The sequence below is a fragment of the Carassius carassius genome, chromosome 1, assembly GCF_963082965.1.
Source record: "Carassius carassius chromosome 1, fCarCar2.1, whole genome shotgun sequence".
Lineage (NCBI taxonomy): Eukaryota > Metazoa > Chordata > Actinopteri > Cypriniformes > Cyprinidae > Carassius > Carassius carassius.
Window position 1 is genome coordinate 52265228 of NC_081755.1, and position 14027 is coordinate 52279254.

Genomic DNA, 14027 nt, shown 5'->3' on the forward strand with positions numbered 1-14027 from the left:
AAAAAAAAAAAAAATTTATATAAATATTTTACAAATATTAAAAAAATATTTATTATTATTATGAGTATTGTTATGAAATAGCATTCTAATAATTTGTCGATATCTGAACATTAAACTTTTAATGCTAATCTTTCTGATTGGCTGGTACACGTAATCTGTCAGTGTAGCCTTGGTAACAACCGCCAGTGCTCAGCTATTCAGCTATTTATTTAGTTAGCTGGCTAACTCTGTCAAACCTCTATCAAAATGGATAGATTTTTAAAAAGGAAAAAACCTGACGAGCTAGCAATCGAAACCTCAGATAAAAAAAATCAGAAAATGAACTTCTGGCCAATTAAGACTCGTAGGTATGAGGCAGCATACATTAAGTATGGATTTACCTGCGTCACACACAAGAATGGACACGAGTGCCCCAAATGCGTTCTCTGCTTCGAGATACTCTCCAACGAATGCTTAAAACCATCAAAACTTCAACGTCACCTGAACCAGAAGCATCCAGCAGAGGCCGAAAAACCAATTGACTTTTTTTTAAAAGAAAGCAAGAACATTTGACCAGGCAGTCAGCAACATTCGTGCGGCAAGCTACTGTCCCTGAGAGAGCATTGAGGGCATCGTTTTTGGCTTCCTTTCACATTGCGCGAGCTAAGAAGCCGCACACAATTGGTGAGGATTTGATACTACCAGCTACTAAAGACATTGTTAAAGAGCTACTGGGTGAGGATGCTGCCAAGAAAATTAACGCTGTACCACTCTCTGATAACACTGTGAGCAGACGTATTGGAGACATGGCTGAGGATGTGTCTGCTCAACTGTTGGACCAGGTGAGAGCTAGCGAATATTTTGCGCTGCAGCTAGATGAATGTACAGATGTGGCAAACGCTGCCGAGTTGCTTGTGTACATAAGATTCATTTCCCAAGAAATGTTCGTTGAGGAAATACTGTTTTGTAAAGAACTTGAAAGTAGAACCACCGGGAAAGAGATTTTTCAAGTGCTGAACGAATATATTAATTCAAATGGACTTGACTGGTCTCGTTGCGTGGGTGTGTGTTCTGACGGGGCCGCGGCTATGACTGGGAAGAACAGTGGGGTGACAGCTCTCATCAAACAGAAGGCCCCGAATGCAGCGTTCACGCACTGTATGCTCCATCGAGAAGCACTGGTGGCTAAACGGTTGGATGATGAGCTTAACCAGGTACTACAGGACGTAATGCACGTAGTAAACTTCATTAAAGCACGCCCCTTGAAACACAGACTTTTTGCTATTCTGTGTAAAGAAATGGGAGCCCGTTTTGATGGATTGCTTCTTCACTCAAACGTACGCTGGCTTTCACGAGGGGCAGTTTTGAACCGTGTGTATGAGTTGCGGAGGGAGGTTGCAGAGTTTCTCTTGTCTGAGAAACATCAGCTGGCTGACCGTTTTACAAATGAAGCCTGGATTCTCAAACTTGCATATATGGCTGACATCTTTTGTCATCTGAATGTGCTTAACCAAAGCATGCAAGGGCGTGACACATACATAGTGCATATGCAAGACAAAGTGCGTGCTTTTTCCCTGAAGATTATGCTGTGGTCAAACAAGCTCAAGGAGGGAATTACAGAAATGTTCCCACTTTTACACCAAGAGCTGCTGTCATCTGGTGGTGAGTTGAACACCATTTCTTCACTGATACAATCACACCTGGAGCACCTCCAGGGATATTTCAGAGAATATTTCCCTGACATTGACAGCACCCATCTAAACTGGGTAAGGAACCCATTTGCCCCTGATGTAGGCTCTTGTCTGGACTTAAAATCACAAGAGGAGCTGATTGAGATGACTTCTTCATGGGATTTAAAAATGAAATTTGAGACTCTATCTCTCTCTAACTACTGGATGTATGTAAGAAATGACTTTCCAATCCTAGCTGAGAGTGCTCTGAAATTCCTTCTTCCTTTTGCAACCACTTATTTGTGTGAGTCTGGTTTTTCAACTTTAAAAGTACTTAAAACAAAACACAGAGCACGTCTAAATGTGGAGAGTGACATGCGTGTTGCACTGACAGACATAAAGCCCAGGCTGGACAAACTATGTAGAAGCCACCAGGCCCATCCGTCCCATTAATATCCTCTCTCTCTCTCAGTGTTGAATGTTGCAACCAGGCCAAGCACTCCCATTGACACACACACACACACACACACACACGCACACGCACACACGCACACACACACACACACACACACACACACACACACACACACACACACACACACTCTTTAAGATCTTTCTTTTTCCATTCACTGACTGACACACACAGATACAATGTTGAATGTTGAAATTACTGTTCCAGATTTGAAGATATTGAAATTACCATATATGATGATCTGACATACAAATGTTGTTATTACAACACTAATAAATGTCAATGGATGTTCACCCAGATGTTTAATTTGTTTATTTATTTACATTTGCCGTAGTAGGTATTGTCGATGGGTTCAATAACACATCATGCAAAAGGGGGGCCTTGGCCAGAACTTAGTGGTATTATGGGGGCCTTGTCATGATAAAGTTTGGGAACCCCTGGATTAGCTGATTGGCATGTCACCATATACTAATTTGTTGAAAGGGTTTTTGTTAAATGTGAGACAAAATCATCACAATTAAAAGAACCAAAGACTTAATCTACTTCAGTCTGTGTGCACTGAATTTATTTACACGAGTTTCACAATTTGAGTTGAGTATCATAATTGTTCACTATTGGCATATAATGCAAAAATTGCTGAAGGCAACAGACCTACCAATATTTGTGTAAAAATAAAATAATAATGCTGCCAACTTTTTTTGCTAAATTTAGTTGATTGTACATGGCATGACCCTGCAGCCAATAAAATGTATGTTTCACAAATTATGACAAGTGCATCATTTATCTGTTCCTCACCCAGTCGCTCCAGTTCTACAGTTGTATTGGCTGAAAGTCCTCCAGCAAACACCTCACACATGTAAACTCCTTTATCCTCAGTTCTGACGCTCTTCAGTCTGAGAGAGAAGTTTAATTTGGGGATTTCAGCAGTGAAGAACTCAACTCTGTCTTTGTATCGCTCATCTGTTGCCTCTGGTAAAACCACTTGGTCTTGGAAGAGCAGAACTATAATATCTTCATCTTCATCTGTTTTTTTCCATAAAACCTGTTCAATGTCTTGAAGTGTGATGTTAGAGTCTATAGAGCAGTTCAGAGTGACGTCTTCACCAACATACGCAGATATAGAGCGACTTGATCCTGATACTAGCAAACGCTCTGAAAGAAAAAACAGGTATATCACACCATAAATTATATTAGTTTCTGTAAAACCATAGTGAAAATGAAGAAAGGAACTCATGTGGTCAAAACTCACCAACATCAACGTTTATTTGAACCACAGTCTCACCAGACTCTTGCTGACTGTGAACTGTACATGTGTATCGTCCCTCATCTTCAGCTCTCAGATCGTCCAAACGGAGGGAGAAGTTTCCATGTTGAAACTCCTCAGTAAAGAAATTAGCTCTGTTCTGATAATCCTCCTGCTGGACTTCTGTTTGACTCTTACCATCCTGATACAGATGAACTAAAGTCTCAGAGTCTGGTCTTCTCCATTCCACCTCCAGATCCTCCACTGGTAAAGGTTTATCAACATAACAGAGCAAAACCACTGAAGATCCCAGAGGAGCCACCAGAGGAGCAGACGGACCACGCACAGTCAACCCTGAAAACAATGTTTTCCACAAAGAAAGAGAAAAGTGAAATACAGCTTGTTTTGTAGTCAAAATCGATAATCACATTTTTTTTGTCATTTTATAACATATTTCACCTTTTCCTGGAGATGAACCATAGCATCTAAAAAACAAACAAACAAAAAAAAACCCCACTGCACTCTCAAGCGCTCATAGCTGGGCATTTTCAGCAGAGCGCCGGATGTTTTCAGCTGGCGAAAAAACACTTTTGTGGACGTGCAGCCTAAAGTTGGGCGTACACTGTGCGATTCTGATAGTCAGAACTTCGTACGGCCTCGCACATCACGATGAGTTTATCTGAAAATCGTACGGAGGCAGTCACAGATGATACAAATTTACTACGATTTTTACAAACTCTGACGTAAGAATTATATTTCACACCATTCATAAAAATATGGATCCTGAGGACGAAATAGTTTTCTTTGTGGCAGCCAGGTTTTAAATTGGGCTGGAGCTGGGCCCCGGCACATAGACTCCAGGGCTCGACATTAGTGCTCCATTAACGCCAGACAAGTAACATAAATAAAACATCAGTAACCAATAACAATGATGTAAACACCAAAACGCAAGTATAATTCAAATTTTATTACATTTAGAGTAAGTGGCGAATAGTGGATATAGCTACTTATGTTTCATTAGCCCATGCATAAACATCTGATGAATCTGCCTTTTGAACTAATAGATTGGATGAATGACTCAATGACTCACTCATTAAATGCTGGCACCTATACTGGCGTTTTAACTTCGTTGAAAAGTATAATCTCCACCATCATTTCTTGTTTGTATATTCAAATATTAAAAAATATTTTAAATAATCTCATAATATTATTTAATGCAGTTGTATTTTTCAATGTAAATGATTTAATTTGATAACGTATAGATAATCACATAATTATAATTGAATTTATAGATCAAATATAATAATTTGAAATGAAAGTATTAATGAGGTGAGTGGAAAATGCCCTCTATAAAGGCTGGGACACTCCAAGCTGACAGTTGGGCCAATGGCCAGTGATGCTTTGGCTAGTTTGTTTGGTGCGTTCCACTCATCGGCTCTCGTTGGGCTCACATCGGTGGCGCAGAACGCATGCGTTAGTTTCCTGTCAGCTGTAGTTTGTGCGGTGTGTTCGAATGCAGTATTTTGGTCTGATGCGAGGTGACAATACCGTCAGCTTTCGTCGCCACTAGTTCTTTGAAGTCGGCTTGGTGTGTCCGGGCCTTAAAGGTTATAAAAATGCCCTTGGATAAAATATAAAAAACATGCAGATTAATATGTCACAGCTGATAGAAAACCAGATTTAGATTTTCAACCAGATTTTTGATTTTTTTTGAAGAAAATTTCATCATGAACATACATGAACAACAAAATCACATTAAACCACAGAAATTCCAAAATTTCCCTTACATTCAACTAGCTACCAAAAGTGCATACAAAGTAGATGAGGAAAACTAGGATGTCAGTTGTATTCAGAGTGCCACCATTACTGTCTAGAGTGTGTGGAATGGTGCGCTGTGATTTATTGAGTAGATATATCGCATTCTACAAAGAAAGGGGATTGGCGTTTTCCGCGGTTTGAAAAAAAGGGAGAAAACGTGAGAGAATAACTCAGTGGATATAGCATTTTGTTTAAAATTAAAAAATATGAAAACTCTTACTGATCCCAATCTTTTAAACGGTAGTGTACATGGACAGGGAACGTTTGCACCTTCATTACCTCAAAGTCTACTGTACTTCTGCCCCGCCACACATTTGATTTAGTTGTGCGGTTGTAAAATCTGGGTGGAAAAATCTGCATGATACACTGGACAGCGCAGAGCGAAATACATTTACAGTACAGATCTTATTGGGAGTTTACAGAGGATCAGATGATGATTTATAAAAATAAAATAATAATAATAAAAAAAAAAATATATATATATATATATATACACACACACACTTATCATTAAGGGGATTAGTGTTTAGCTTTTGTTGGGCTCTTGACCATTGACTTTCGAATGTTAGCTTTTCTCTGGCTGCAGCAACTTTGTGTTAATAATAATAATGATAACAGCAGGATAAATTATGATCAGGTGTTGATGGTGATCTACTGATGTGATCCACTGCTCTCATTCAGAGTCTTAAAAATCATTAAAGAAGAATCTATGTATTCTTGTCTTCTTTTACTCTTGGATTTGGTTATTTTGATTTTTGATACACTATAAAACCAAATCAAACTCACAGTGGTGATGACATCAGTAACCCATCCAAGATCCAAGGATGCTTTCCACTTTATTATGTTTAATAATAATACCACCATTTTTACAGTGAAAGAAGGGAATTGTTCTTACACAGATATGGTCTATGCTGGATTAGCATTTAATCTGCTTTTATGTGGATCAGGCAGCTTTAGTGACTGATTGTAAAAACTTTACCTGACCTCCAGAGACACACCCTTGAGCCAGAGCTGAACTTTACACATGTGAACAGGGAGAGGGGACATATAGGAAAAGAACGGATGATTCTCTATCATACATCATGCAAATATCAGTGTATATAATGTATAATAACAAATATTGTGTGTGCGTGGCTCAGGGAGGAGTCCTATATTGAAAAGCTGCCACTGGGTTTGACTATCATCTATTATCTCAGATGAGTTTCATTCATTATTTATATTTATACGCACAAGATTCACAACATGTTCACATGCACATTAACCTCCCCAGCAGAGGGATTTAAATCAAGTTCACAAGTCCCTGTGATTATCTGTGTCTAATTCAGTTCGGTTTTTGCTTTTGCACTTCACAAGCAAACAAGTGTTTATTAATCACTGAAAGAAATTATTTCACTTTCATTGTTATAGAAAAAAACAGGTTGTAAACGCTGGGTCAAATCAGGTAATCAGATAACATGACCTGATAAAAATGACAACGTGACAATATCTGACATGAATGTTACCAAACCAAAGTTAATCATATATCTAAGCTTGTTTTTTGTCTAGATCCCATGTTCGGTTATGATAAATGATCATCATCTCTTAGCCTTGTCAAAGTCAAACTGAAGTTTAATAAGAGATCATTCTGGTGCATCTAGACATGTTGAAATCTGTTCAAGTTTACAGAGAAACTGCAACTAATACAGACTGGTTACTATTGAAAAAAATGAAAAGCATCTCTAAAGGAAGTGCTGCCTGACGATTAGAAACACATATACACACATAACGAGAAAAAATTAATCTGAATAAAAGCTTTTAGAATCATCATCATCATCATCATCTCAAGTAAATCATCCAACAAAACTATTGAAAGCTTAAGACATGAAGCAAAATCATGCTGAAGATGAAGAGTAAAGCAGGAGAAAGTCTTAATGTGTTTATAACACATGCACTGATTTTAAACTCTACTGAAGGAGGAAACGTGATGATGATTTTTCTTCATTATTAGGTACAAATAATTACATTTTGATTAACTGTTCTGTAAAGTAATGCATACAGGCACAATCTCATTTCAATAATTTAAGCAGAAGCCTCTACAGCAAAATATATTTTTACAATCACAAGCAAAATAAATTGAGTCAAATGTGTCCAAAACTTGAACGGATCCTGTAAGTTTGCAGATATTTAAACAGGACATAATTAACTATGTGCCTTGCCTTCAGAATCAACTTAAAGAGAAATAAAAACATGTACATACCGTCAGATATAAGAGGACTAACAGTCCCTAAAAGGAGCATAAGCAGCTCCATGTTCAGCTGAAGTTCAGTTCATCTCTCTGCGTCGTCAAAGTGAAAGTGATCTGCTGCAATGAAGGAAGTAACATTAAACCTGCACTTCTTTCTTTCTGAATCTGCAGCTCATCGAGATAAACAGTTCTGATTAAATGGAGAGGCATCATGAAGAATGAAATAATAAAGAAAAGGACAATAAGAACAAACAGCATCTGAAAAGAGAGTATAATCTGAAACTACACATGTTTTAAAGATCAAGAAATAAGCAGAAATTTGACCCTAAATTAAAAAACTGATGATTATATGTAATTATTATAATTATTCTATTATTTATATATAATTAAATACAAACATAAATTATGTTTATTTATAGCCTATATAAACACAATGAACTTATACTGTGTTAATCAATGAAACATTCATAAAAGATATAAATGCTTCTCTAATGCGTCTTTCTCTCACTGCAGTTTAAATACAAGACTATATTCAGAGGAGAGACAAACACTTCATTAAACTCTCAGCATTATGTTTGTGATGGACAGATGATGATCTTTAAAGAGACAGCTCACCCAAAATCTCAGTCAGACTGGAGTTTCACTTCTGTGTGAACTTCTCTGTGTCTCTTTTTAGGTTAAACACATTAAATACACTCCTTATGGTCACCATCTACCTTGTAATTATTGTAAACTTTAACTAAATGGATCTGTCCTAATGGAGCAGAAATGTGTGTTACTGTATGGCCAGAGACATGTTCCTGTATTGTAGCTGTTTTAACTGAATCTTGCACACTTGAAGTGAATCATGATGGTTATAAATGATTTTTCAGCGTGTAATGAGACGGACTCAATCAGTGGATTGACACCAACTCCAGAATCCTGTGAGTTTAACTGTATGTCAACAAACATTAAAACACAATCCGTCCAAAAATGAAAGTGAAACTAACTAATGCAGCTCATTCAAACAATTATTTCATTTCAGAATAAATATAAACCCATGTTTTAGCGCTGAATCTCACATTTACATTGTATATGGATTATATGTCAAATGTTTAGCCTACCTTTAAGGACATCTTCAACACAATTTCAAAACGCCATGTTACTTCACGAGAGCAGGAAGTCATCTGTGGGTGGAGTGTTAGTGAGGTGTCGTCCTTCAACGATTCGTTCATTTTGAACGAATCTTTAATGTGACTCGGGAAGAACGAGTCGTCTCGGGGAGTGATTCGTTCCTTTTGAATGAATCTTTAATGTGACTCGGGAAGAACGATTCATCTCGGGGAGTGATTTGTTCATTTTGAATGAATCTTTAATGTGATTCGGGAAGAACCAGTCGTCTCGGGGAGTGATTCGTTCATTTTGAACGAATCTTTAATGTGACTCGGGAAGAACGAGTCGCCTCGGAGAGTGATTCGTTAATTTTTCTGAACGAGATTCAAAGGTCCGAGTCGGTAAAATGATCCGAACTTCCCATCACTACTCTGTATATGAACAGGACGGTTTGGGTTAGAAGTTAAAGCTACAGTTCCAGATAAAAAAAGGCATAAGGTGAATGACAGCAGCTCAACGCAAATATGTTTAGAGAACTTTTTTAATTTTAAGAGCGCACGGCATAACGTGCATGCAGATTATACTTTAAAGCTGTGAAGCTAAATCAATGAGTTTATTAGGATGCTTTATTTCTTCTATAGACTTATACTTTAGACATGTAGAACACATCCACGTTTTTTTTTTTGTGTAGGCCTTTAAAAATTGGTCAGTCGTGACTCGTATCCAAAAATGAAGGATCAATGCATAAAAATGCAACCATGAACATCAACTAAAAGTAGTGAAAGACAATAATCATCAATATGCGTTCACACAGATAATGTTATTTGAATGTTTCATTTGATATAACATGACAGTGAGTTGTTAGAAAAGAAAACTTAGTTTAAGTTTAAGTTTACAGACATCATTACATAGTGATTAAAGGATCCGACGAATCGGCTCTTTGTAGCGGTTCATTGACTCAAACTCCCAAAAGAATCGATTTTTGAAAATTAATCGGGCTTCTCATTACTAACATTGGCAAATTGTACCATCGCCACAGGGAAGGACAGTATACTTCACAAATAGTGCGGAGATGCAAGTCTTTTTATATAGGGAATCTGATCATGTGTATATTTAGAAGTCCGACATTTTAGACCGCTGCCCTGTATGAGCATTCTGGGGTCTTGACCCCGACGACCATGTTTGAAGTCTGAGCTTTGTGCTGGGATTTGTAGTTCCCCCGACCTAGAAGTCTGTAGCGTTTGAATGAGTTATAAGTTACTCGTGTTAAATTTAAAATCTTTGGAAAAAAATTATAATAATAAAAAAAAGGAAAAGATTTGTTAAAACATATTTAGACGTAACAATTTTATTCAAGAATAATATGATAAAACTATGATAAAACAGACTTGACATTTATGCATTGTAATGGATCAGCCATTGTTGTGTTATTTCACGAAATAGCATTAGGATTCGGTTGTGTGTTTTTGAGATCAGACAATTGTCTTTGACTTAAGAAAGAGTCAAACAGTCCCATCTGCTATCTAAATATTCAGTCTGTCTTCATCACGAATCATGAATCCATTCTAGAGAGCATGTGTGTTGTGGTGGGTGTTAGGCGAGGCAAGGCTAGTTTATTTGTATAGCACATTTCATACAAAATGGTAATTTGCTTTACATAAATGGAAGAAGAATAATCATTAAAATAATAATAATCACAACAGTAAAACAAGGAATTAAAAAATAAAATAATAATAATAATAAAATGATTTAAAATGAATAAAAACAGTTAAGAATAGAAAATGGTTATAGATAAGATACAGTACGACCAGTTTGGACGTAGCACAGTGCTTATTTCATTCAGTAAATGCCCTGTTAAACAGAAAAAATTACTCTGACTCCAGAATCACACCAAGATTCTTGAATTATTTTTAGTTGTTTGCCCCTAGAGTTAAGGTATGCATACGCCTTGAGAAATAAATATTTGTTTCCAAATGCAACAACTTCAGTTTTCTCCTTGTTTAACTGAAGAATGTTTTGGCTCATACAATTGTTAATTTCATCAATGCATCGCCAGAGGGAGTCAGTGGGGCCGTAGTCATTTGGTGTCAAGTCTAGGTAATCCCGTGTAACATCTGCAAAGCTGAATGTGATAGGCAATTTGGTTCTTTCTCATTATTTGACCTAGTGGGGGCATATACAGGATAAACAAGAGCGGGGCAAGAACTGAGCCTTGTGGGACTCCGCATGTCATGGACATCCAGTTAGTCTTATGCTCTCCTAGACTCACTTAATAACCTCTCCCTTCTAGGTATTACCAGACCCAATCGATTTCTATCCCAGAAAGCCCGACCCCGTTTTCCAGTCCCTCTAGTAGTATGTTTTGATTGACAGTGTCAAACGCAGCACTCCGATCTAGTAGTACTAGCACAGATATTTTGCCAGAATCAGAATTTATGCGAACATAATTTATTATCTTAATGAGCACTGTCTCTGCGCTGTGATGCGGCCGGAAACCAGATTGAAAAATGTCCCAGGAATCCATTTGAATTTAAATAGCTGTTCAGCTGATTAAAAACTACCTTTTTTAATAGTCCTGCCTGTACAAGGAAGATTTGATATTGGTCTAGTTGCTCAATATGGCGTTATCAAGACTGCTCTTTTTCAGAAGGGGTTTAACAACTGCAGTTTCAACAAATTTGGAAAAGTCCCAGAAAGAAGTGAGGCGTTCACCACTTCTAAACAGTTAAACACACTTTTGACAAAAAGATGTGTGAAGTGTGCCAAGATAGCAGGATGATGATTTAAGGTGCTGTACTATTTCTTCCAAAATGTTGCTATTGTTGTTTGTACGTTCAAGTATTGTTTAAGTGATAAGGTTTGAGAATGAGTTTTGGCAAGTTCCACACTGAAAGCATGAAGGGTGTCTTTATAGATGCTATAGTGTATTCAAGTTTCTTCTTCTGTCACATCCGCTCAGCTTTTCTGCTGTTGATTTTCTCTAAATGTGATTGTTAGCTCATGCCTATATTTTTAAATTTCATCGTAAACTAGGTAAGCAGGGACTTGTAATAATATGTTGTACGTCTGATAAGTTGGTCAATCACACATAGTTATATCTTACTGCGGTGCTAAAATACATTTTCTGCAGTGGTAGAACTCATTGTTAGAATGCTTCAAATTGGTTCCAGGCTTGTTTTATGTTAATACCTCTATTCGTCAAACTACTCTTAAGCAACATTATTTACATTTTTAGACTTAAACAGGTTAATATAAAATAATTCCATTAGGTTTTAAGCTACAGCTAAATGATAAAACAAACTTAAAAATGTTGTTTGCAGTTTGTGGGGGTCTGTGAAAGCTGTGTGTGTGTGTGTGTGTGTGTGTGTGTGTGTGTGTGTGTGTGTGTGTACGTTAGAGAGTTTGAATGAGAAATGCTTTAGATTAAAGATGTTATTTAACTACAAAGATTCTACCTTAGAAACATAACACTACAGTATGTGTTTTTCCCCAACAAACCGGTTGTTCAACAAATAAATTGATAGAATCTTGATGAATTTATGAGTTTATCTATTTATACTGTTTCATGTATACTCGCTGCTAGTCGTACGTATTCAAGAGAAATGTATAAACTCAATTGTTTTAATAAATCTGAAGCTTTTAGTCTGTAATTACAAATATCTTAGAGACTTAGACAAATGAAAATAGGATGTATGAAATATTTTTTTCTCTAAGGAATTGAGTGTGGCCATTAATTTGGTGGATATTAAAGCTAAAAAGATTACATTTTTTAAAAAAATTTAAACAGTAATATTGAACTTTACACATATCATAGTTAACATCTTAACACATCTGTGTCAGTAAGATATTTATATCATCACAAGCCAACAGACAAATCAGGCGAGGGGTGATAAGTTTGACTTATTGATTATATCCTGCGTGACGACGAAAACATAAGGTGTTTTGTCACGGTTAGAATAGCTGTGTGTTTACATACCTTAAGGACGGATCTGTGCTGGGTAATAAAATGTTTATGGTTCTGCGGATGTCTGAATAAGCATTTAGATCACAGGGGTCGCCTTTTGGGGTTAGCAATCACATCGGATGTCACCTACCCCACTCTGCAGCTTCAGAAAAGTCACAGCTCTGGGGAATACTAATCGCAAATAAACAAGAACCGCCGGACAGCTGATGTAAAGGGAGACTGTTTATTTAAACTTTAAAGTAATATCGCTCAGTCGTAAGAGATGTAGTGCATTTAAAATGTTTTCTCGACCTATCCGCTTTATCTTTCGCAGCGGACCGAAATGACAGGAGCATGTGTACACGCCGGAGGAGAGAGAGAGAGAAATAGAAGGCTCGCGCTACTGTTTAGTTTAAACAAGACAAAATGTTGTGGACTTCATTGAGGAATCGTAGTGCTCGCACGCGGGAGACTTTCAAAATAATGTTTGGGGAATTTATATTTTTATTGGTTTATTCGCAGTTTATTAATAAGTAGAGAATTGTTTTATATAAACGGCATATTAAATGCATACACACCCACCCACACACACACACACACAGACACACATGATCTCACGATCTGTTAAAATCATTTATATTATTTATTCTTCATCAAAACGTACTTGTTTTATCACAGTTTACACACACACACACAGAGTGAGAGCGCTCGCTCGAGCATTACAGGCTGCCACCTGATACCACGCTCGCGTAGCACACAGACGCGTCCAGAAGAGTCCGAATATGGAAACGATCCATATAATCTTCAAACAAATTCTTCAGGGGAACTCATTCATCACTTGGTCGCTGAACAAACAACATCACCTCCCGGAACTCAAAGCATGACGGATCAATTTCACGCATGCCGGAGGGTCGCATCTGGACATAATTCATCAATCATAATTCTTGACACAAGCCATCGCATAATTACTACTCATCTGAATCACATGGTATGGGGCGTCGGAAAGTGCATTCGTTCTTGCACAATTGCCACTGAGGATGCAGAAAATTAAATCCCAAACACAGTCATGGGGATTTACAAAATCCAAAGAGGAGATTGTACAGAAGACATCGGAGTTGTGGTCGAGGGCATTAAGGTTTTGAGCAACCTAGACTGCATGATCCTGGCATTCATCAATCTGTCTCATTTATGCTCTTGATCTTAGTTTTCCTGAAAACCTCAAGTACACCTTCGAGTTTATCCAGAAAACCTAGTGGACTTTGATGGACTTGAATGCAAAGATCCTGCAACTCAAAATCAAGCTGTTTGCATGAGATGTGCAATAATGTGAATTATTTGAAAATACATGCACGCGCACACACACAAAAAAAGTACATTTCCTTTTTATACATTCTTACATGCTTTTTCTTACACACTTTTTGTGTATTTCTAGTTAGTCATTTATGTCTTTTTAGGGATAGTTCTCCCAAAAATGAAAATTGTCAGATTTACAGATCCTTAGGTTGTTCCAAACCTGTAAAAATGTCTTTATTCTGTTTAACACAAAGGAAAATGTGTTAAAGAATATGGAAAACTGAACTGTTCTG

At 37.2% G+C, this 14027-nt stretch overlaps 1 protein-coding gene across 3 annotated transcripts in view; it reads right to left on the reverse strand.

The window, feature by feature from the left end:
- LOC132155901 (uncharacterized) overlaps nt 1-8586 on the reverse strand; it is a 33990-nt gene extending 25404 nt beyond the window's left edge. For 2 of the 3 annotated variants that reach the window (XM_059564848.1, XM_059564704.1), the window contains exons 1-4: nt 8510-8586; nt 7419-7523; nt 3371-3718; nt 2917-3273 (exon numbers count right to left, since the gene is read on the reverse strand). In XM_059564848.1, the coding sequence (XP_059420831.1) occupies nt 2917-3273; nt 3371-3718; nt 7419-7470 (757 nt within the window). In that variant the 5' untranslated portion in view covers nt 7471-7523; nt 8510-8586. The remainder of the gene's footprint in view (nt 1-2916; nt 3274-3370; nt 3719-7418; nt 7524-8509) is intronic. The other variant, XM_059564781.1, reaches the window with a different exon arrangement.
- Between the last annotated feature and the right edge of the window lie 5441 nt (nt 8587-14027).